This window comes from Microtus oregoni, unplaced genomic scaffold (genome assembly GCF_018167655.1).
Source record: "Microtus oregoni isolate MIOR12 unplaced genomic scaffold, Mior012 000010F_ref0000083, whole genome shotgun sequence".
NCBI lineage: Eukaryota > Metazoa > Chordata > Mammalia > Rodentia > Cricetidae > Microtus > Microtus oregoni.
In genome coordinates this window covers 46408965-46432964 of record NW_024543069.1, presented here as the reverse complement: position 1 = coordinate 46432964, position 24000 = coordinate 46408965, and the positions used below count along the sequence as shown (strand labels likewise).

The 24000-nt window shown below is 41.0% G+C and overlaps 1 protein-coding gene across 1 annotated transcript in view; it reads left to right on the top strand.

Annotated features, from left to right (window-relative positions):
* Positions 1–13229: 13229 nt before the first annotated feature.
* Spata16 (spermatogenesis associated 16) overlaps positions 13230–24000 on the top strand; it is a 254089-nt gene continuing 243318 nt past the window's right edge. Inside the window, exon 1 of the mRNA XM_041659524.1 lies at positions 13230–13844. Coding sequence (XP_041515458.1) covers positions 13230–13844 — 615 coding nt within the window. The remainder of the gene's footprint in view (positions 13845–24000) is intronic.

Genomic DNA, 24000 nt, shown 5'->3' with positions numbered 1-24000 from the left:
AGACCGACTTTCTCAGAAGCACTACCTATCCTCTGGCTTTTAAACACTTTTCACCCTCTCTTCCTTGTTGCTCACTGAGCTTTGGGGTGGGGATAGGCATTATTACACACACACACACACACATCACATGTAGGGTCAAGCACTCAAAAGTCGTTTATTTTAAGCACTGTGACCAGTTATAGTCTATTAACCACTACCCACTGCAAGAAGAAGCTTCTCTGGCTGCGGCTGAAAACAGTACTAACCTGTAGACATGAGTGATTAAAAGCAGTTTGATAATCTATTTAGCAAAATAACAGTACTGGATTTGTCCTAGGGCCCATGATCTCCCCAGCCGTGTACTTTGACCAGGTTTCCAATACCAGATATGGCTTCTCTCCTGTGAAGCAGGCCTCATCCAGGCTAGATGTTGTCCCTATGTGCTAACAGTGACGCCACTGTCCTACCCACAGTCTAGGGAGGCTGGCAGTGTAGTATGTAGGGTAACCCCCTGGGCAGGACCAGTGGTGACTGTATTCTGCCAGAAGCCTGTAGAACACCTTAAAAGGGTGCCTACATAATACTCTGAAAGCTGGACAGCAGGGAAGAAGTTGCCAGTCAATTCCTATGTAATTTCTTGTAGCAACATTTCTGTTTTTATTGTTTAATATGGGCGATCAACTGTCATTATGTACACTGTCTGTGTATGTTTACATAATTACCCTCCATTGCCTCCCATAATTCCCTTACACTTATGCTGTTTCACTCTCTTTGTGTTCCTGTGGGACTCGTAAAACACTGTCTGAAATTCTTTCCTATATTTTCCATTATTTTATTCCACTATTTAAATTTAGGTATTTCCTGTTGGATTGTTTCTTTAAATTTACTAATCCTAGCTTCTGATACATTTAATTTATATTGCAACTCAGTTAAGAAGTTAATTTCAGATATTACATTTCTCAGTTTTAGAATTTTCATAAATTCCAGTGATCTTGGCTACCAACAACTCTATAATCCCCCATCTCATCTTATATATACTAGTTATTTTAAGTTGCTCAGCTAGTTTAAATATCTTATTCACCCATGAGTATATCTCTGCCATCTACATGTTCTTTTGTTTTTTTATTATGTGATCACAAATATTTTGCATAATTAATATTTTCTATTAAATGCTGAGGATTGTGTTTCGGAAATTAGTGATGATACACATGGTTGAACTTCCTCTGTATCTGTTAATAATCTCTATCATGAATTAATATTTGCAAAGTAGATGAGACAATGGATCATTGTAAATGACACACAGGATCTAACTGGAATTGGAACTCGCTATGAGAACCAAGCTGACTTTGAACTCACAGAGTTCCACCTGCTTCTGCCTCCCAAGTGCTGGAGGCGTGTCATCATGCCCAGATCATTTTCATTGTTTTGAACAGTTGTTCTAGTTCATGTCTATGTCTCTGTAGTAAAATTCTGAAAGTAACTTGGAAAGGAAAGGGTTTACCTGGTTTATGGGTTACAGTCTACCACAAGAGGAGGAGTCAAGGCAGGAACTCAAGGCAGGAGCTGGAAGCATTAACCATGGAGAAGTGCTGCTTACTGGCCTGCTTTCCATGGCTTGCTCACCTATCTTTCTTATATAGTCCAAGACCACCTGCTCAGGGTAGCTCTTCGGTTAAGGATATGATGCCACTGACAAATAGGTCAGTTGTCCTTGTTTGTGGCCGGTGCTTTCTCATGTCACACATGGTGTGTTTACCACTATGGCAGGTGCTCTCTGTGGGGAGCGTGCAGTGTGCTAAGTCACAGTGGTCCTTAACATGCTGTCTGTTAATCCTTTAATCATCTCTATAAGCAATGAATTAGCAATATCATAAATGAGTTGTAACTCATAGATTTCTTTTAATGAGGAAGCCAAGTTCTTTCAAAGCGAAATCACTTGAGAAAAATTCTTCAGTAAACAAAATACTGAGTTAAGACTGGGAGCATCTGAAAGCCCAGATTCATATTCTGTCTCCATTGTTTCCTCACTCATTGAGTTTGGAAGAATATTCTGTGAAAGAGAGATAGCATTTCTGACACTGGTCATGATTTTCAAAATGCAAAGCCACACAAGGCACAGAGAGGCTGAGCAGTGGTCTCAAGCTGTGGGCTGCAACCCCTTTGGGGGTCACATATCAGATATCCTGCATACCAGATATTTATAGTATAATTCATAACAGCGAAATTACAGCTATGAAGTGGCAATGAAATAATTTTATGGTTGGGGTCACCACAGCATGAGGAACTGTACTAAAGGGTCACATCTTAGGAAGGCTGAGGACCACTTCTAAAGGGAAGAGACAAAGAGTCATGGCAATTACATTCAGTGTATTATTCTAGACTGGATTTTAAACTAAAGGAAAAATAAACAATAAAACAATTTTACTGAGATAATGGAAGAAAGAGGAACGGTGGCTGTAGACCGAGCCCTAGCATTGTGTAGCTATGAGTTGGACAGCTCTGTGAAATGAGGAGACGTACCCTGAGCGAGGGACTTCACCTGTCAGAGATCCCATTTCCCAAACAGAAATTGGGGTATGCTGGAAAGTCTCTTCGTCTAGATATATTCTTTCTGGAAGGTTAAGGAGCAAAATGTAAAAGTCTAGGAAATAAAAACTTTACCAGCAGAATTAAATAATTGACCAAACTTAAAGTATTTTTTTCTTTCCACAGTCACATGGAATCTACCCTCTTTCAAAAAATCAGAACTTCGGTGACTTTTCTAGATGGGTGGGGAATACCAACAGCAATGCTTTAAAGAAACACTCCAAAGGAGAGTCAGACTTTGTCTCAGAATACTCGTGACCTTGGCAGACTGACTGTACTTGTTCCAGGAATAATTGTAGACAAAGGGCTCTGAATTACACTGAGAGGTGACTCCTTCAAGCCTCCCATTCCTGCCACACAAATAACTTACTGGTTTCATAATCAAATCAGAGCAAAGCCTTACTAGAAGAACCAGTCTACCCTTACAGACCACACTCTTAGTAACGACAACAAGATGCACTATCAACTCTTTTCCGTCCAGGACTGATTTTACTGCAGGTTTTAGGTGAATGACCTTTATGCGAACTAAAAAAATAAGAAAATACTTATTTCCCAGCAAAGCCTAAAATAAAGCCAGCTGAGATAGGTGCTTCACAAATATTGTTGATTTAGTGTAGTGAGCAGACACACAACCAAAATTGGCACAGAAAAGTATAGGACAAAAAGAATCAAAAGGCCTGCATGCCTGGAGAAGCATGCAAGGTAAAGCCCATTGTAAAAGGGTAGCTTATGCCTGGATCACTCCAGCTAAGCTGTAAGGTATAAGTTGGATAGTAACAGCAAAAGAAAGTGAACCTCCCTTGAACTGCGCACTAAAGTCAGATACAATCAGACAGTCATCCAGTCAACAAACATGGTGGGTCTCGTGTCTCAAACACACTCCGGTTACATGGCAGGAATGATAGACTGTAAATTACTGAATAGTAGTGGGTAAGAACTACTGAGAGAATAAGATGGATGTGTGACTGGAAGCCCTTGACTTCAGATCATCAAAGAAGTCTTTGCATATAAAAGGTGTTTAAGTTATAATTAGATAACGTTGAATTTAGAAAGACCCGCTGGAGAGAACATGCCCCAGGCCAAAAAGTACAGCATATCTAAGGTTGGAGTGAGTTTGTTTAATGAGATTCCTTAACCATTATAGACTTGAGCAATGAGGGAGGGGCTGATGAATCTCTAGAGGGAGCAAGGACACCAGGGATCATACTCTATTATAGGTGTCATGCGCATCCACAGGAAGGTTTTAGTAAAAACAGGGTGGGATATGGTAGCCGAGTAAGTGCTGAGATTTTCATTCAAGAGAATGACTCTGCCTGCTGTGTGAGCAAACAGTTGCAGAAATTTAGATGTGAGGTGGTGGGTCCTCAAAAATATCAATAATGCATGTGGATAGAGTCAACAAAACCAATGATTAATTATAGACTGGATACTGAAGGAAAGGAAAGCATAAAATGCAGCTCGTAAGGTTTTCTCCTAGACAGCTGGGTAGATTTGAGTGGCATATTCTAGGAATTTGAGAGAATGAGAATTAAGATATTAGATTGGGAATTCTTAATTTTGATATATATATATACAAAACTATCTGAATGAAGATGCTATAAATGCAGTTCTTGATCCTTGAACTATATAATAGTCTATTGGAAACTACAGGGCTGGATCAGACATGGTCCCCTAAGTTCCCAGCTACATCTGGGAAAGGAGCATCGGGTGCTTAACCCAGTGGAAAGTGAGATCCAGCAGTCCCAGCGGCTGGGAACGAATGGTGAATGAAGCAGAGGACAACCGAATGATCATGGCCTCACTGCGGATTAAAAGAATGTTCCACCTAAGATGAAGGTTGTCCAACCTGCTCTCTAGAGCTGCAGTTAATGCAAGCCTAGGGGTCACTGGATTTGAAACGTGGAGGTGATTGCTAGTCTTTAACAGAAGTCTTGGCGGAATGGTTGGGCCTCAAAGGAGACAGACGGTGAAGTGATTATGAGTTGAAAAAGAGACAGTATGTGAAGAACTCCTTCTGTGTTTCTGCAGGGGAGTGGAGCCTTGACACATGATGGCAGTTGGCAGCACCCTGGAGTCCACAGAAGGTTTTAGTCTTGTTTTTCGTACATCAGCAGAACTAGTCCAGTGCCAAGAGAATAACTGGTGACTTGCAAAGGTCTTTGTCTTGGTTATGGCTGATATTTCCATGATAAAATATCATGACAAAAACCAGCTTGGAGAGGGAAGGGTTTATTTGGCTTACCTACCCTGAATCACGGTCCACTGAGGGAAACCAAGGCAGGTACTCTAACAGAGAGGGAACTTCAGGCCAGAGCTGACGCAGAGGCCATGGAGGAGGTCTGCTTAATGGTTTGATCTTTGTGTCTCACTCAGTCTGCTTTCTTAATAGAACCTCGGGACACCAGCTCGGGGGTGTCAACACTCACAATAGTCAGGGCACTCTCACATCAATGACTAACTAAGAAAATGCCCTGTATAGGCTTCCCTGCCTACAGGCCAATCTTATGGAGGCATTTTCTCAATTGGGATTTCCTGTTCTCAGGTGACTCTAGCTTGTGTCAAGCTGACATAAAGTTAGGCAGGACATTAGTGATGGCAAGAGTATAATCTTTGAGAGGAGGAAGAAACATAATTCTCCGACAAGGAGGGGGCAGAGGCACCGGCAAGGAGCAGTTTGCAGAACTGTGAAACCCCTTAGGGCGTCATTCTGCACATCATCCCATCTGCGTCTTCCATGACACTCATACCTCTGAAAGTAACTTAAACAACTGGATAGTTTCTCTTAGGGCATGCCATTAGTGAAAAACAAGCCTAGAGTTCAAGCTGTTCTTGCAACCCACACTGAACACTCTCTCCACTATGTAATGCCTCCGTGACCTAGCCCTCTGACACCAATGTGCACGGTGTGCTGGGACAAAGAAGTACAGGTGCTTTAGTGAATGACTCCCACTGAGTGACCTAGTGATCGGCAAGTGCTTTGATTTTGCATTTGAGGTCTCCAGACTCTATTCATGTGGAAGGTTTATGTCCACATTCTTTTTGTTTATTTAACGACTTCTGGAATATAATAGGCCTGTAATTATATCTACAACTAAAGATCTTCTAAAGCTCTTGACATCTTTTATTTCTTTCTCAACAAATTTGGCTCATATACTTAAATTAACCATAAAATTGTGTTTATCTTATTGTATTAGCGGGAGTCTCACCCAATAAAACAGCAATATAGTTAACTACCTGGTTATAAAATGTATGAAAGAAAACATGTTTTGTGCTAGGAAAGTAAAAGTCCCTATCACCTGGGCCCAGGGAAAAGGAAATATTTTCATATAATCCTAAAGCTGTGGAATTTGCTATCAACTGCCCTGAGTTCAAGTGTCAGGTACGGCCAACTCCCTTGATTACTTTCTAGATCTTCACCATCATGGCTTCTCCTTTAGTACAATTAAGGTAATAATATTAATACAGAGACGTTGTGAGAGAAAAAGACTCAGTACTGTGATATAACCTTACAAGCCCAGAGCACCTCTGTTGTTGGTGTTTTAGGAGTCTTAATCCATGCTCTGCTTTACTTGGTTCTCACACAGTTACTGGGAGCCAAACCCACCCCTCCCTCCAATAGCAAATCTACTATTCCTCACAGCCTCCCTTGGGTGAAACAGAAGAGGAATTGCTGGGATGGGGACACTGACCCTCCCTTCTCAGAAACTCACTTCCAAAGGCCTTTAAAACTGCCTCAGCTTGGCATTCTTACCTAAGCAGGAATGTTAATCACTACTACACACCTCGGCCACACCTTCTCTCTAGTAGCATGAGGGCCTGCTGGGCTCTAGGCTCTGCAAAAACTACTCATTCACATACCAAAGGGGTTGGGATTCATCTCAACTCCTTGCAGCTCGGTCAAGTAAGAGAGCATCTCCCAGAAAGGGGTTGTTTTATCTCTACATCTCCCCGCCCATCCTCCATCCTGGCTTTCTCCCAGATGTGAGCATTGACAGGCCAAGACCTGGTCAACTTTAGCTCCTCTGTGGCTCCTAGCCCAGCCTGCTGATCATGGTTGAAGGCCTTAGTGCGTGACTATTAGACAGGGGGAATATTTTGGAGAATGTTTTTAAAAATAACAATGTGTACTGGGAGACTAACAAGCAAGGTGTTTTTCCTCATAATGTCTCTCTGGTTACATTTAACAGCAAGTTAAAATTAGACCGTTTTTTAAAGAAAGAAAACCATAGCAACTGTGATGTTGAATGTTTCAGGGAGCACATTTATAAGGATTCTCTTCTTCTCAATTGCCCAGGTTTGAGCTGTCGGCTTCAGAAAAAAAATAAATCTAATAATTTGTTTTACTAATAATCATGTAAACTACGGATTGAGTCTAGGTAATAGACGCCCCCAAGTAGAACAGAAAGCTTGATGACGTGCTTGAAGTTAGAGAAAATAAAGAAGAAGCAACAGCAGCACAACTAAAAGCGAAACTGCAAAAACACTGGCTAAAATGTGAAATGATTGAGCACTGAACTCTGTTTCCTGTATGTGTGTTTATTACAAGCCCCCAGAAACCATTCAAATATTTCTTATCAGCATCTGCTGGAGATCTTCCTTATCTGTGCAGTGTGGATATGAGGGAATCCACCCTACTGTGCTGATTTCTAAGTTTTTTTTTTTTTAAAAAAGCATTTTTTTTCATAATAACACCTACAAATACATTTGACATTCATGATGAACGACAAATAGTTTTCCCTGAAAGTATTTTTTGTTGAAGTAAAGATTAAAATGTAACCTTGGGAACACTGACTAATGCCATGTTAATCAACCTGACTACTAAAAAAAAGTGAAGAGGTTGATAGTTTAAATCTAGTTCTTGCGTGACTCATTTGAACAATCGAGAAGAAAATGTACTTTGCCCAGGATGAGATTAAAACAAAGCAAAACAAACCCCATTAAAACCGCTCATATTCAACTTTTTCTGAAAAGTTTTTGCTTTACTGTCAGAAAAAGATCCAGCGCTGGTTGGGCCCAATACCACAGGCATCCCAGATACTCAGGAGGCTGAGGCTCGAATGTGGCACATTGAGATCTGCCCTGGGCTGCAGAGTGAACTGAAGACAAGTCTTGGAAACTTAGTAAATGTCTCAATAAGAAAGAGAGAGGGAAGGAGGGATGGAAAGGGAGCTAAAAAAATCATGAAACTGGGAGGTAAATACGTGAAAGATCATATGGAATGAGGGAACTGAGTCCCAGAAAGACAAATGTTGCAGGTTCTCTTTTATCTGAGGCTCTTATCTCCAAATCTTCAGATGTGAGTACCTACCCTGGATGAACTGCAGAAACAAGAAAAGTTAAATGGGAGCACTGCCAAGATGGGGAGATTGGGCCGTAATAGAGAATAGAAAGGTACAAATGATCTGATCAGGAAAATGGGGCCTCTAATTAGGGAGAGAGAAATACAGAAGAAGAAGAAAGAGGAGGAAGAGGAGGAGGAGGGAAGCCTGTAAAATTTCAGCAAGCTGTTTTTAAAAGTCATAAGAAATCATATTATTAGCGACCTAAAAGTACCTATCACATATAAGTCAGTGCATAAATATACATGTATAGTTTAAGTGAAATTTCTCATCTGGATTGATGAACTGAAAACTGCACAGCAACAACCCCATATCAGATATGAGAAGCCCTCCTTTGAATTGTTAGTCAGGGTTGTCCAAGAGATTTCTGGAACATTGCAGACTATTGCTATTGCCGTTGGCTGTCCCCACCCCCCGAGATGGAATAAAAGTCCCAATTGCTGAAGGCATCATGTCTTCAGAAACAGGGCCCAAAGACTCCAGTGCTAGAACTGACCTGATGCCTCCTCCTTGAGAGCTAACTTTCATGGCATTAGGAGAGACCATGCAGGGAGCAACCAACATTCCTATCCAGCTAGGATGCCTATGAACACAGCAAACAACATGGTGTGATAACTAAGGTTGCGGTAGCAGCATGCATACATGCTACTACTTGGAGGTAACTCACAGCTCTCTAATTGGACTTAAGACTCAACAAGAAAGAAATCTAGCCCAGTACCCAGGGCTAGTGAAGTCATGATCTTGGAGGAGATCCTACCATTACCAAGTAACTAAACCATCATAATCCCTAATTAAATTCTAAATATTTGTCTGCAACAGTTAGAGATTGTTACATAAATCCACAACCAATCAAAATGCAGAGTTATAGAGGCCAGACCCAGTCAGACATCTACAATGCAGCTCTGGCATCTAAGTCTCAAGGATCACTGGGCACCAGAGGTGGGGAGATGGTAAGAGCCAGAGGATCAGGGAGTTTGCTGTGAGACTGTGTCTCCTCACAATGTAAAAGGAGTTTGCTGTGAGACTGTGTCTCCTCACAATGTCAGAAGCTGCACCCATAAAGTCTCACCAACATGACTGCGTTCACATGAACTGAACAAGGTCAAGAGCAATAGACGTGCCAACATGAATGGAGGAAAGCCCACAAGGCTGCTTACACAGAGAGTTGCAGGCAAGTAAGGAACACTGAGAGTGGAGAAACAGTCTTTAGGGAAGAATACACTTGCTGATACAAACGTATTCAGACTGAGCTTTTTCAGACTGAGCGGGTGATGTTTATATATTTAGGGATATATATGTATATACATATGTGTGTATATGATATGCAGCAATAATTGGTGAAAAAGAGTTCATGGATTTGAAAGAGAAAAAGGAGGGGTATACGGAAGGCTTTGGAAGAAGGAAAGGAAAAGGGGAAATGACATATTTTCAAAAATAAGAAATAATTAAAAGGACAAGGAAGGTTGAAAATTTTACTCCATAATAGAATTCTTGCCTTGAATAACTTTGATTGTTTCCCAGGTCTTAAAAAACTCATGTGGGAGATTATTTCTCTTGCATTCAATATTCCATAATTGCCAATAGTTCTTTGTATAGGTTGAGACTTCCTGGCTTTTCAAATTTCCCCATCCACATTAGTGTGGCTATTGCTGTCCTTGCCCAGCTCATGGTTGGGCGATCATGTTTGTAAGACACTATAGGTGTGGCTTCTGACATTTGCAGAAGACACAGTCTCATGGCAAACCCTGCTCCCCTGGCTCTTATAATTGTTCCATCTCCTTTCCTGCAATGATCAAGAGGACCAGGATTTTGAAAGAGAGAAAAGAGAGATAAAAAGGAGAAATCAAATGGCAGAGGGAAGGGAACTGAAGGAGGTATATCATCATCTCAGAATGTAACCTAAAAAAAAAACCCTAAAAATGTAACCCTAAAAAAAGATTTTTTTAGGTTCCAGCTTTATTTTCTCTAGGTGCCTGTAACCTGGTCTTTGTTTTACAGCATATGTTTTGACCTACATTTTTTGAACAACTTTGTGGAGAATATTGTGCTAATGTCTGAGTAAGCAGAGAATGACTCTGCTTTTAGACAGCTTTTGGGAAGAAGCCAGCCACGCATACATAACTGATCTGCTTGGGGAAGACAGAGAGTGGGTTAGGACAGGTAAATGAGGTAGGAACATGATGGGAAAGTCCTAGCAGGTGGTCTGAAAATGAGCATCTTCTGGAATTAGCAGACTGCTCATCTCAAGTTCAGTAAGTAAGAAATAAGGGCAGTGTGTGAGGTTACAGGGGGAAGACCTTGTGAACCACACCACTTCCCTGCAGTTCTGTAAGCCCTGGAAATGCTATGAGCAGTCCCAAAGCTCTACTCCCGAGCCCCACGGCTTTTCTAAGGAGCATCGTCTACCTCTAAAATTAAAGACACTTGCCCAACTGCCACCGCTGTGAAACAGAGATTGGCTTGGGCCCTGATCTTTCCAATTGTCAATTTAAGGATACATGTTGACATTCAGGACTGAATTCTGTGTTGAGGACAAGGGACTTATATTTCTTGTTTCTTGAACAAGCTTGGAATGACTGACCTTTCAGATGTCTGGATGTTAAAGGTTTTTTTCATCTGTTCAATACCTCTGAATACTCTGTGAGCAACGCTGCCTGCTTTCTGCCCGCCTGCTACTATTGTTTCTCCAAATCTATTGGGGCATTTAAAAGGATGATTTCTGTAGAAAGGCTTAAGGGTCACCGCAGAAGCACTCTAAAGCCTCAGTCATATGAAAAAAGAAAAAAACAGTAAAACCTTTCATCTTGCCCTGAGAGAAAGGCACGTCTTCAGGGCCAGGTGGGAAGAGATGAGGGGAAACGAGGGGAAGGGGAAATGTGAAGACAGTGGAGGAAGGAGAAACAATCTCCCTTCAGGAGAAGCAATTCCAAAGATGGTTATGAATTACATGTTGAAGATATGACGTCAACACTGGTAAGATAGGCAGTATTGCTGTAGATGCCAAAGTGTTATGGCAACCAACTACAGACACGCTGATATGTTTCAGCTTCGGTGCTTGGTGTAAACAGCTGAGATAAGATACCCGAGAGAAATTCTTGGAACATCTCACCTACCAACATTGATTGTTCATATTTATATATAGTCTAGTATGAGAACGAATCTCACCAGCAGCTATTTTGAGTATCAGGAAATTTTCAAAAGCTGTACCTGTTACTAAAAACATTCCTGACATAGATGTTTGTCTGGGAATCCACCCACTGGAGATCCCAACTAAAGCCCTGAAACTATTTTCACTCGACCCAAATCCTTCATGGTACAAGAACAGAGTGATGGCTGGCACTGTCTTTGTCTCTGCCTTAGGTAGACTACTACAAGATATGCCTTGGTCAAAGGGAAGTGGTGGTGCTGGACCTGAGATTCACTGCTGTGCACCTCCCCCTTAGGAAGAACTAGAGCTTAACTTGGAAAAGACTGTAGTCTTTCAGAAATTAATTCTGTCAATAAAATTTCGCCAGGCAATCATGACTCTAGTGTTTAACTTTTGATAACTAACACCCAAGGTAATTATTATTAGAATTAGATATTTCTCTTTCTGTGTATGTGTATACCTGTGTGCAGGTGAACATAGAAGGTCAGAGAGAAATGGTGGCTGTCTTCCTCTGTCAGTCCCCATCTTATTTATTTTTTAAGACAGTCTCTCACTGAGCCGGAAGCTCAATGTTTTCATTAGGGCAGTTGGCCAGCAAGCTCCTTGGGTTTTCCTGGCTCTGTCCCAAAGCAGTGAGTTACAGGCTCACATAGCCATGCTTGACTTTCATGTGGATGCTGGGGACTTGAACTCAGAACCGCTTGCTTTCACGGTAGTTTCTCTTATCGATTTGGTCTTTCTTATGAGGTGATAAAACTGTCATGGTGCCTTCTGTAATATCTCATGTATAATGTAAACCTTTTTTGTAACAACTACTTACAAAGGTAGGGAAAGAAAAAAATTTTAACCTCAAATGTTAAAGCACAGTTTTGTGTTATGTCTTGCACTTTTTTCCTTAAGGTTGATTTGGGTCTCAGTTCACGATGTTTCAAAGGTTCTCTGTGGCCAAACTGCTGTCTCTCAAATAGACAAAGGAAAGCTATCAATATTTGCAAAATAATAGGCTTGAAAAAGCTTCTCAAGTATTTTCCCTTAGTAGGTTAAAAGAAACACGTGAGATTTTTATCTCCTTGTCTCTTATTAACATAGTCAGCTGTGCTCTGGCTATTTTCTTGTCTCTTTGTGTCTGATATAAATATACATTATTTTTCCATAATACATATATAGGCCATAGCTCTATTCAAACGCAACATGGCATGGAGGAAAGACTCTAAGCAGCGAGTTAGTGAGTACCCAGTGGTTGGTTCTGCTAGAAGCAGTACTGTGTCCACGGAGAAGCACCCTTAGATTCTTTGTAAAAGAAAGAAAAAGTTTGTGCACAGTACAGACTTTGATTAAGTCAGAAAATCATATAAGATAGGAACCAATTATAGTCAGTAATAACTAGATTTTAGAGCATTTTCTATTTTTCAGCAAATCTAGAAGCAGAGTTAGCATCAACAATCCTCTGGATCCGGACGTTGAGTGTGGTGAGCACCAGTGCGCTGTGAAACCGCCTCATACTGTGAAGCGCCTTAGCGTCAATACTGCAGAACCAGCACACAACCGACTCTAGGGGAACACGTGGCTCAGAGTCGCTGGCAACTCAAGGTCACTTTCTTCTAGTCTGAAGCCTGTTTTTAAGAACAGCTGTCTTTAAAGATGCTTCAATGTGAGGCTTTTGTTACTAATGGAGTAAGCATATGAAGGAAACACTGTGCTCACATCTCTGGAAGCTTTACAGAAGAAGTGGGTTTGCTTTCTGCTTCCAATCCACCATGCAGTTATCAGTGGGCTTTGAAATGAGTTTGAGATCACCTACCTTTCTGAGGAAATTAATATAGAAATGGACTTTTTAAAACTTTTTGTCTTCTATGACGATTTATAAGATTTTTCTATCCAGTGGCTTTGGGCTTCTCATAAAAAGGTTCATTCAGTGCTGTTCATCTGTAAATTATTTTTTCAGACATCTAGATGTGGTTTGAGGAGTCCTAACCTTAGTGAGCTTTGTGATTGAAGCATCAGTGGTCTGGGAGGATGACCAGTGGATGGTACAAATGCAATTGATTCAAGTAAAAAGTATCTATGATGAGTAAAACAGTATTTGAAAGGCAGCGAATCTAAACCACTGGGGGTTCAAAATCATTGTCTGAATGGCTTTCCTCCTTCTCTCCCCTGCAGGAGTCTGGGGTGCACCGATGGATTCCGGCAAGAGTAGGAATGTGGAGACTACGGTAAGGAGGATCTACCGTGACCTCCTTACTCCAAAGATGAATGCAAGCAAGAAAATGTCCACCTTAACAAACTCACCCACCAGCCTGGAAGTGTCACCCGAAATCAAGAAGAGCTGTGGAGAAAAGCAAACAGAAATCACAGCTGAGAGAGTAAAACTCACAAAAGCCATCAAAGAGAAACAAAGCAATGAGTCGGAGAAAGTGACCCTTAAACGGAAGGCTGAAGGGGAAGAAAAGCTAGCTGGAAAGAAAGAGGCGAAGATAATGGAACTTGACAATCAGCTAGTCACCAGCATTCCTCTGCCTCACATCCCTTTAAAGAACATAATGGATGTCGAAATGAAGCTTGTCTATGTTGACGAAGAGGATGTGAGCTATGAATTTGCCCAGCCCTACATGTGTGCTGCGCTTCAGACAACAGGCCAGAGTGCCACCACGATGCCGCCAGAAAGTGCACAGAATCTCACCACCGTGCCACAGATTGACAAATGGCTCCAGGTAGCATTAAAAGATGCCAGCTCTTGCTATAGACAGAAGAAATACGCCGTGGCAGCCGGGCAGTTCAGAACGGCCCTTGAGGTATGAGACTAAAGACAGTATAGATGAACGGGGCTATGAAATGAAAAGTTGCAATCACACCAAGGGGTTCTAATCCCAAAGTAGTGAGCAGTGGTCATGGGTTAGAAATATTGAATGCCAGAATCAAGTTATAGAAAGAAGGTAAGATGTGTCTTTGGTTACTATGCCTGAACGCTCTTCTGCTTACAAACCCAGAAGCAAATGGCAGAATATATACAAATGTGATTGGTTTGGCAATTTGGGTATATACCTATAAAACCTATGCAGTATCAGTACAGGGTTAGTGTGCTAAATATATCCTTTCTAAAGACAGGCCTTCCAAGAATCCATAAGTCGTCCCCTTTTTTATAGTCTCTGTGAGAAAACCCTTAGTTCACAAGCAATACTTAATATAAACAACACAATTTTTCTTAACGTGAGCTTTACTTAAAATACCCTTCCCATTCCAACTAGCTTTATGCCGTCTGCAAACAGGTGAAGTTTGTCTCCTTCATGGAATTAAGAAGTTGCTAGTAGACGGAAATCAACCCAAGAATCATTGTTAAACACAGAATAAGTCATGAGAAGAAGTGTGTGGTCTGACTCATTAAGCATTAGGAGTGAGTAAATGTCACATCTAGAAATCCCAATGGCCTAGCACAATTGGTGTCTGTGTATTTCAATAATTCCAAAAGAATTCTCAGTGAATTCTAGATACGCCTGCTGAGCATGAAGACTTCAAAGGTGGGTGAAAGAAAGTGTGATTCCTTTGCCTTTTCATCTTGAAGGGATCAGTACAGTAATAGGACACGAATGTGGCATCAAGGAAAACCTGACCCTCCATGAGGGCCAGAGGGAGGCCTGGAGTTAAATGTAAGGTGATGAGGTATACATTTACAGAGTAAAAAATTTCCACCATTGCCGACATGGTAAATCTATAAAGAATTACTGGTAGGAATTAATGAGCAGTGTTTTCTCTAAATATTTCAAAAGGAACTGAGCACAGACACACACATTCCTAAATAGATATGAAGTGATACAGGAGCACACAGACAGCTCATCTCTTCTCATAAAGGTCATCCTCATCCCGAATGGAAGCTCGGGGATGTTATTTCTAAAAACTGTTATTGTAATTGGTAAGTGCTGGAAGACTGGGCTACCCACCAGGCTCTAGAACCTCACCTCTACTTTGAGCTATTCCAGCCCCCAGTTCTCCGGCCAAGGAAGACTCCATGGAGACACCACACATTTCTGCCAGGAAATTTCTGCAAAAGTGTGTTGGTGTTTGCTCCACTAAGTATATTCCTTATGGGGGAGGGTGGGAAGAAAAGATCACTTTTCAATGAAAAGATACACATAAATAAGAAATTGTGCTATAAAACTTCAAGTTAAGAGTATATAAGAGAGCAGGAGATATCAGTATAAACTAGAAAAAAATCCACTTATTCATAAAACCCAGAGTTCATAGTGCTACAAATCCGGGTGAAGATTTAATGACCTAAAGTGTGTTTGTGCTGAAAACTGCCTCTCTCTCTCTCTCTCTCTCTCTCTCTCTCTCTCTCTGTCTCTCTCTCTCTCCCTCCCACCTCTCTCCCTTCCTCCCTCCCTCATTCTCCCCCTTCTCTCTCTCTCACTCTGCATTCTCTTCCCCCACCCCCTCCCCAACTTTTCTTCCTCTCCTTTCCCGTTTCTCTCTCCCCTGGATTTTAGGGAAGCTTTGGATGCTGACACTAATTACTGGTAATTAACAAAGGTAATTATTTTGAGACCAAAACTTTAGCTTAGACATCTGGCCTAGCTTTTGTTTCATTACCTTGGGAGTTAACTTTGAAATTTTCTCTAGAATGTCTCTTAATAAAGCAAAGCTACTGGGAATAGAACAGCTTCTTCGCTTCTTTACCCTTCTTCTCTTGGACTTAAACTTCTAAATGCAAAACGCCCTCAGAGTTCTCAAGTGATGTCATGCACCCTTTTCCTCATTGCTTGGTGTGGCTTTTAATCAAGGCAGGGCATAGGCAAGGTGAAATGACAACCATGACACTAGAGAGAAGGATATATTAGCAAATATCTGAGTTGTAAACTTGGGTAATATTTAACCAAAAATGGCAAAACTCTGAAATGGGTGTCTGGTGGAAGCTGGAGATGTTTGTCTCGTGGAAGCACATGTAGCCAATAGGATTGTCAGAGCACCAAAGTATAACAAAAGTCTCTTAAGAAGAAGGGACCTTATTATCCAAAATAGCTGTTCTTGCTATGCATTCTAGAAAACCAAAAGGATAAAATAATTGAGAGAGACGCATGGTAGAAGCACCTGCAGCAGTGCTGTGCCCAGCATCCCCACTGCTCTTCCATTGACCAGAATTTCATCAAGTAAGCACATAAGCTGCAGGGGAGCCTGGGAAAACACTGTTCCCGACATCTCTCCCCATGAGAAGTTCTAGATATAGGAAACAAGATAAATAAGGAGCCTCTCACCCCCTGAGTGCTTACTGTTGGAAACATATCAGGAGGCTTATAATAGGCTTGCTAAGTGAGTAGGACACAATCAGTTATGGGAGCCTACAGAGACCAGATAGCTTGTGGTTGATGATAGAACCAGCAAATGAAACAGGAAGCTATGTTCTAGCCAAAACTCCTGGAGATCTGTAAATATTTATTGATTGGCATATTTTCCAATACATCTAATAATCCTTTTGAGGTGGTTTGAATAGGAATGTCCTATATATATTTGAATTCTTGGTCACTAGAGAGTGGAGCTACTTGACAGGGAATAGGAGGTGTGGCTTTGATGGAGAAAGTGTGTCACTGAGGATGGACTTCACTTTTAGGTTTCAAATACTCTAGCCAGGCCCAGTGCTTTTCTCTTCCTACTGCCTTTGGATCTGGATATAGAATTCTCAGCTACCAACTCTCAGCTACCTGTGTGGCACCATGTTTCCCAGCATAAGAATAATGAACAAAGCCTCTGAAACTCTAAGCCAGCCCCATTTAAATGTTTTCCTTCATAAGAAATGTGGTGGTCATGGTGTCTCTTCCCAGCAATAGAATACTGGATAAGACACCTTTGTTTTTGAAAGTCACCACCAATAGAGAAACTTTATAATATTTTATGTAAAATAAAGTAGTATGCAAAGACTCAGAAGACAGGTTAACTCCTCAGAAGTGGCCAACTTTCAGTATTTCAGGAAATATCTGATATTTATGTAAATGTGCTTGGAGAAGTAATTTGTGTGTGTGTGTTATTTTTGCCATGTAAACATGAACCAATTATGCAGATAATATTAGTCCTTAAGTTTCATTCAAATCATTCATTATTCACTCTTGTATTTGTATTCATATCAGAAGTTGAGTCATTTAATCAAAAGGTAGAAACTGATGACAAAACACTAACTCACATCATGTTCATTCCTGGATGCCATAGCCCTATAATTTGGGGAGATAACTGTATAAATTCTGTCACTAGGGCCTATGATACAATTCAACATTTATTTTGGTAAAATTCTGAATACCTCAGTTTGATCCCTGAAACCCATATTAAAAGAAGAGAACCAACTTCTGAAAGATGTCCTTGTCTTCAACTTGTTTGCCATGACACACTTATATGTGTATGTGTGCACACACTCAGCAATAATAAATGGAAATGTAAAAAAAAATCTACTCATTATCAAAATCAGAACTTCCCTGAGTAAAACCACAAGGTGGGTTTCATGTTATCACCCTTGTATATTAACAAATGCACACTACCATACAATAGCTAAAACATGCCACCCAAAACGTAGGAAAAAGATCTAGAAAGTGCAACATCCATGTTTCTCTTTCAGAAGACCTGAGTTTGATGGCAGCATCCATGTCAGTACTCACAACTGCTTGTAACTTCAGCTCCAGGGGATCAAACACCCTCTTCTGGGTCCTGCAGGCACCAACAAACAGACACAGACACACAAAAAAGATAAAAAATATACATATGTTATATATGTATATACAAATGTTATACACACACAAATATATATATATATATATATTGAGGCACGGTCTCTCTGTCCTGGTTGTCCTGGAACTCTATTTGTAGACCAGGTTGGCATTGAACTCCTTTGCCTCCTGTGCTGGGATTAAAGGAGTGTGCCACCACCACCCCACTATAAAAATATTTTTAAGTCAGAAAATATAAGTCAAACATTCTAAAAACATTCTCATGGGGTGTATAATTAATAACAATTACCAACATCCAAAAATATAGTTATCAGGAGATTTTTGCTACTTACAGGCAAAATACTCAAAAGAAAAACAACAACAACAAATTATCCCAGACTTTAACCTGATACCATGGCCTCCACATTAATGGCAGGATTTTAGTCATTCCAAAGCTTCCAGCTTCTGAACTAGAACAGGTCTGTGGGTGCCCTTTCAGATTTACAGCTTCAAACAGCTCCTCTTGAAAACAGCCCTAGGAAACAGGACTTGTCCTCCCCAAGTGAGGCTGTCAGTTGTGACTGGAACACACAGGAAGGGGCTCCTGGGCACTAATCTTTTCTGTCTCAATGCCATCACTGACCTTATTGTTAAGTAATTATTCACTTCAAAGAGCTTGTTCAGTGTGTTGGGTGCTGTGTTTTATTTGTTTTATATTCTGGGATATTTTCACTCACTCTTCCATTTTGTTCCCCAAACAAGCCATGACATAGGGTGCTGTGTTTTATATGTTTTATATTCTGGGATATTTTCACTCACTCTTCCATTTTGTTCCCCAAACAAGCCATGACATAGGGTGCTATGTTGCTATCACTGCTCATGAGAAAGTCAAGTGGCAACCAGTTAAATGACCTGCTCATGAGTCTCCTGCTAAAAAACTGTGGAGCCCAGCGTTCAGGGCTCACCAGCTTAGCCGCTGTGTCTGTGCTGCTGAGTGTATGTTGACTGGAAATAGAAGATACCAGTGGATCCCAGAACTGCAGAGTTGGAAACTCCATTTAGGCAAATCCCAGGTGGCATTGAGCACACAAGGACTCAAGAGCACTATGTTTGAATGCGCCTGACTGGATCATTTACTGTAATAAATGGCATGGGTGTTAAACATCCCCCCATAGGCCCGAATGCTGGAGGCTTGGACCCAAGGTAACACTTCAGAAAGTGAGTACCATTGGGAGGAGTAGCAAGGGATGTTGGCTCCTGAAGATGTGTTTGAAGGAGCTGATGGACGCCCCAGCTCTTCCTTTCTCTTTACCCTCCAGATCATGGTGCACATGATTTTGTGGAGCAGTTATTTCTGCCATGATACGCTTATGCCACTGTACCTCAAGTCTAAAATGGGCCAACCAATCATAAACTGGGACTTTCAAAATTGTGGAGCATAGCAACTTTTCTTTATAGTTTGAATATCTCAAGAGTTGCGTTGCATGAAAAAAGGAAACTTATTGTCTCTGGTTACCACGCTATAGCTTCTTCTCTAGCAGTCTTCCATGCCTTCTATGCCCAACAGTTGACCTGGGAAAATGAGCAGTTGTTTCAATATCAGTGGTTCAGAAATTGCGGATTTCCCAATTTATAAATGGGGTACAGATCTAAGGAGAGAATTCTCAACAGAAGAATCTCAAATGACCAAATGACACTTTAGGAATTGTTCAACATCCTTAACCATCAGGGAAATGCAAATCAAAATAACTGTGAGATATCATCTTACACCTGCCAGAATGGCTAAGATCAAAAGCGCCAATGATATTTTATGCTGGATAGGATGTGGAGTCAGGGGAACATTCCTTCATTGCTGGTCGGAGTGCAAACTTGTACAACCACTTTGGAAATCAGTATGATGGCTTCTCAGAAAATTGGGAATAAATCTACTGCAAGATCCGGCAATACCACTCTTGGGCATATATCCAAAGGATGCACATTCATACCACAAGGACATTTGCTCAATCGTGTTTATAGCAGCATTATTCAAAATAGTCGGAACTGAAGAATGGATAAAGAATATTTGATACACATACCCAATCATACACAATGGAGTACTACTCAGTGGGGAAAGAAACCAATGACATCTGGAAATTCTCAGGCAAGGATGGAACTAGAAAAACCATCCTGAATGAGGTAACCCAGACCCATAAAAACAATCACTGTGTTACTCATAAGTGGATATTAGACATAAAACAGAGGACAACAAGTCTGTAGTCCACAACCCCAGAGTAGCTAGGTAACAAGAAGAACCCTAAGGGAGGCATTCATGGATCCCCCTGGGAAAGGGAAATAGACAAGACCTCCTGAGAAAATTGGGAGTGAGGGTGGGTGGAGAAGAAAGGGTGGGAGAGGAGAGGGGGAGAAAGGAAGAGTGATAATATAAGCCAAGGAGGCAAGACCACGATGGGAATACCCACAGAAACAGCTGGCCTGAGCTACTGGGAGCTCACTGACTCCAGACTGATAGCGGGGGAACCTGCAGAGAACCAAACTAGGTCCTCTGAATGTGGGTGACAGTTGTGTCCCTTGGACAGTCTGTGGGGTCATGGGCAGTGAGACGAGGATTTATCCCAAGAGTTTGAACTAGCTTTTTGGAGCCCATTCTTTTTGGCGGGATATTTTGCTCACCCTAAATATAGGGGGAAGGGCCTTGGTCCTGCCTCAAAAATGCTGTGTCAGACTTTGTTGACTCCCCATGGGAAGACTTACCCTCTCTAAGGAGTGGATGGGGAGGGGGTTGGAAGGAAGGTGGGGAAGGGATTGGGAACTGGGATAGTTATGTAAAATGAGAAAAAAATCTTTTAAAAAAATTTAAAAATACAAAAAAAAAAAAGAAATTGAAGATTTCAAGCATCTGTAAAAGTATAAATTTCTTGGGGGTGTTTTAGTTAGGGTTTCTGCTGCTGTGATGAACACCACAACCAAAAGCAGTCACGGAGAAAGGTCTCATTTCAGTTTACAACCCTCAGCTTCTGCTCCATCACTGAGGGAAGTCAAGGCAGCAAGTCAAGCCAAGAACCTGCAGGCAAAAAAATGAAGCTGAAGCCGCCAACGAGTGCTCTAAACTGGCTTGCCTGCCTTGGCTTGTTCAGCCTATTTTGTTTTATACCCAAGACCACCTTCTCAAGGGTGGCCCAGCATGAGCCCTTCCACATCATTCAACATTCAAAAGAGTACACTCCAGACTTGCCTCCAGGCCATCTTGGAGAGGCATTTACTCAGCTGAAGCTGCTCTGATCAGATGACTGTAAATTGTGTCAAGCTGACAGAAACCAGCACCCAGGACCGTGGGCGGAGGTGAGAAAGAGTGGGTACTGCATCTCTGTTAGGCAAGAACAGTACAAACCTTCCCATTGGAATGTCACAAGGATGAAGCAGCTCAACACCCCCCCCCCAAAAAAAAAAATAAAAAATAAAAAAATTTAAAAGTTAGAATAGAAGGAACATGGAAAGGATGGAAAGGTCATACTAAGTAGATTATAGTGTAATTTCATAGAAAGTTCACTAAGTTGCCTGTTTCTTATTTCTCTTTGGATTAGTAAAGCCTGGGTCTGAGAACCATCTTTTGGGAATCATTGTTCTAGAACACATTTCCCTTATGGTAAACGTTAGGTCTGCAGGACGATGGAGTCTGTACCAGGCCTTCTGATGAGATTACTTCTAGTGTAATGGAATTTGGTAGGAGGCAGGTCCATTTTGGAGCCCATTCAAGGGGGTTTATTTAATGAAGTAGCAAAAATATCTCATTATAGGGCAGCCTCACCTATAATTGCTCTACTGAGAATGATTCTGTAGCAAGTCTCTAGGGCCTCACAATGTGGATATCCCAGAAAGCTTCATTTAAATGGATTCTAGCACAGTATTGCTTTGTGCAGTAGAATCAGGTTCTGAGTACCTGGGCTGTATATTACACAGCTCTGGGTTTCTTCCTGCTTTCAGTGCCTAGTTCTTTTTTATTGTTTTAATTAGCATATAAAGATATCAGATTTATTATTATATTCTCATACACAAATCTCTATATCTTATTCTTATAGCTACCAACTAACTTCCTATCTTTCTCATCCTTTCTCTCTTCTAGATGGACTGTTTTTCCCACTATTAATCCCCCTTTACTTTTATTCTTTCATGTCTATTCCATATATATAATTTTTTGTAAGCCCTCCATATAGACCTCTTCTTCCTCTTTCATAGAACCCATTCTATTTTCATGTCCTACACACACACAAAAGAAAAAAAAATCTAAATTTTGCATGTAAGAGAAAATGTGGTATTTGTCATTCTGAGTCTGGCTTATTTTGCTTAACCTGCAATTCTATCAATTTTTCTGAAAATGCTGTATAAAGTCATAAATATAGACACAGATAGATAGATAGACAGACAGACAGACAGATAGATAGATAATAGGTAGATGAAAAAGAGAGAGAGGCAGAGAGAGAGATTCTTTATCCTGTAGGTGGACATATCTAGGCTGGTTCCTAATGTTGGCAGTGGTGACTAGGGTAGTAATAAGTATCGGCGTGAAAGTATGTGTGTAGTATGTTGACTTAGAGTCCTTCAAGTACATACCCAAGAGAAGTATACTTAGATCATAAAATCTTTACATTTGGGGCTTTTTAAGAAACCGTCATACTGATTTCCATAGTCACTGGACTAGAATGAATCCACACAGGACTCTTCTTCCTCACAAGAAGGGGAGCAAACATTTGCTATTTGCTCATCTGAGTAGTGGCATTTAGGATCTTACAAGAATTCAAAACGCTAAATAACTAAGGAAAACACTCAGTAAGTGGGCTAAAGAATCAAACTGACAGTTCTCAAAGGAAAAAATTCGAATGGCTAATAAATATTTTCAAATGTGTTCAATATGACTAACCCTCAAGGGAATGCAAAATCAGGCTGCCTTGAAGTCCCATCTTACCCCAGTCAGAAAGTCTTCTGTCGAGAAAACCAGGGAACATGGGGCAACCTGCAAGGTAGGGCATGGCCCTAAACTCTTTTCCAGTTCAAGACATTCACATCCAAATACACCAGCTCCTTAAACTAGCTATTCACACCCCCCTTTTAGAGACGACAAAACTGAGGCTTTCCAAAGCAAAGCAGCTTCCTTAAGGCCCCACACCCAGTCTGCAGCAGGACTCTTCATGCCCCAAATTCTTCCCTCTTCCCAGCAGAAGATATGTAGATGTTGTACAGGGATATTGTTTAAAATGCCTCTTGGACATGCTAGATGATGCACCAGAGGCCTCACTTTAGAGTAAGTTCCCAGATATTGGCAATGCTGTTGCTCCAGCAGCAATCCTTAGTGGGAAGGGCTATGCCCAGCCAGCAGTTGGTTGTTGGGTGGCTGTCGTCACCCCTTGGGCATGTCACCAGGAAACTGTTCTGTACCGACCTTCACAGTTTTAGGCAGCCACAGAAGTGTGGGGCTGTAATGAACATGATGCTGGGTTTGGAGTCAGATTTTCTGTCTGATGCTGTCCTGTGCCATGGTGTGATCAAATTTCTTTACTCTTTAGAATCAGAAAGGTAGAAATGACAAGATCATGTGGCCAAATTGCTATTATACAGGATGCCAGCAACTGCTTAAATGAAATCAACAATGGAATCTCGTTTATGTACAAGTGTTAACAGAACTCAACTTCTTCAGTCTCACACAATGTGTTTAAAACCAAAAATTTAAAGCTCAGCATTCCAGAGGGCTTGTCCAGCTTCTTGTTAACATTGCTAATCCACAGTCGTCTTCTTGGCTGATTCACATTGAAAATGTGTGCTCTTAAAGCACCTGCCTAGGATGCAGACAGTGCTGGGTTTGGTCTTGAGAACCAGGAGACAAAAACTCTAATCTGCTTTTAATTATATTTATAATGGTTCAAACAATAACCCAAACAATGCATTGTTCTCTACTGTATTCTCTTTTCTGGAAAGAGCTGTCTACACCGAAGACTGTTACAAATGATTAGCTGTTTGTTACAAAATATCAGCCTTCTCTTAGATGCACAAATCAGGAAGCCAGAAATGATTTATTTTCTCTAGGTTGCCGGGTATAAACTGTTGAACTTTGTACATTCACTATTAGACATTTCAGTTTTTGATTGTTTCTGGCTTTGTTCACCTGTAACCAGTAAGCATTTGTGATTTAGGACCCTAGAAAAAGTGTTAAAAAAAAATTCATGGCAGAAAAAATCATAACATGTACTTCTCTTAACTTCAAAAATAAAATAATAAA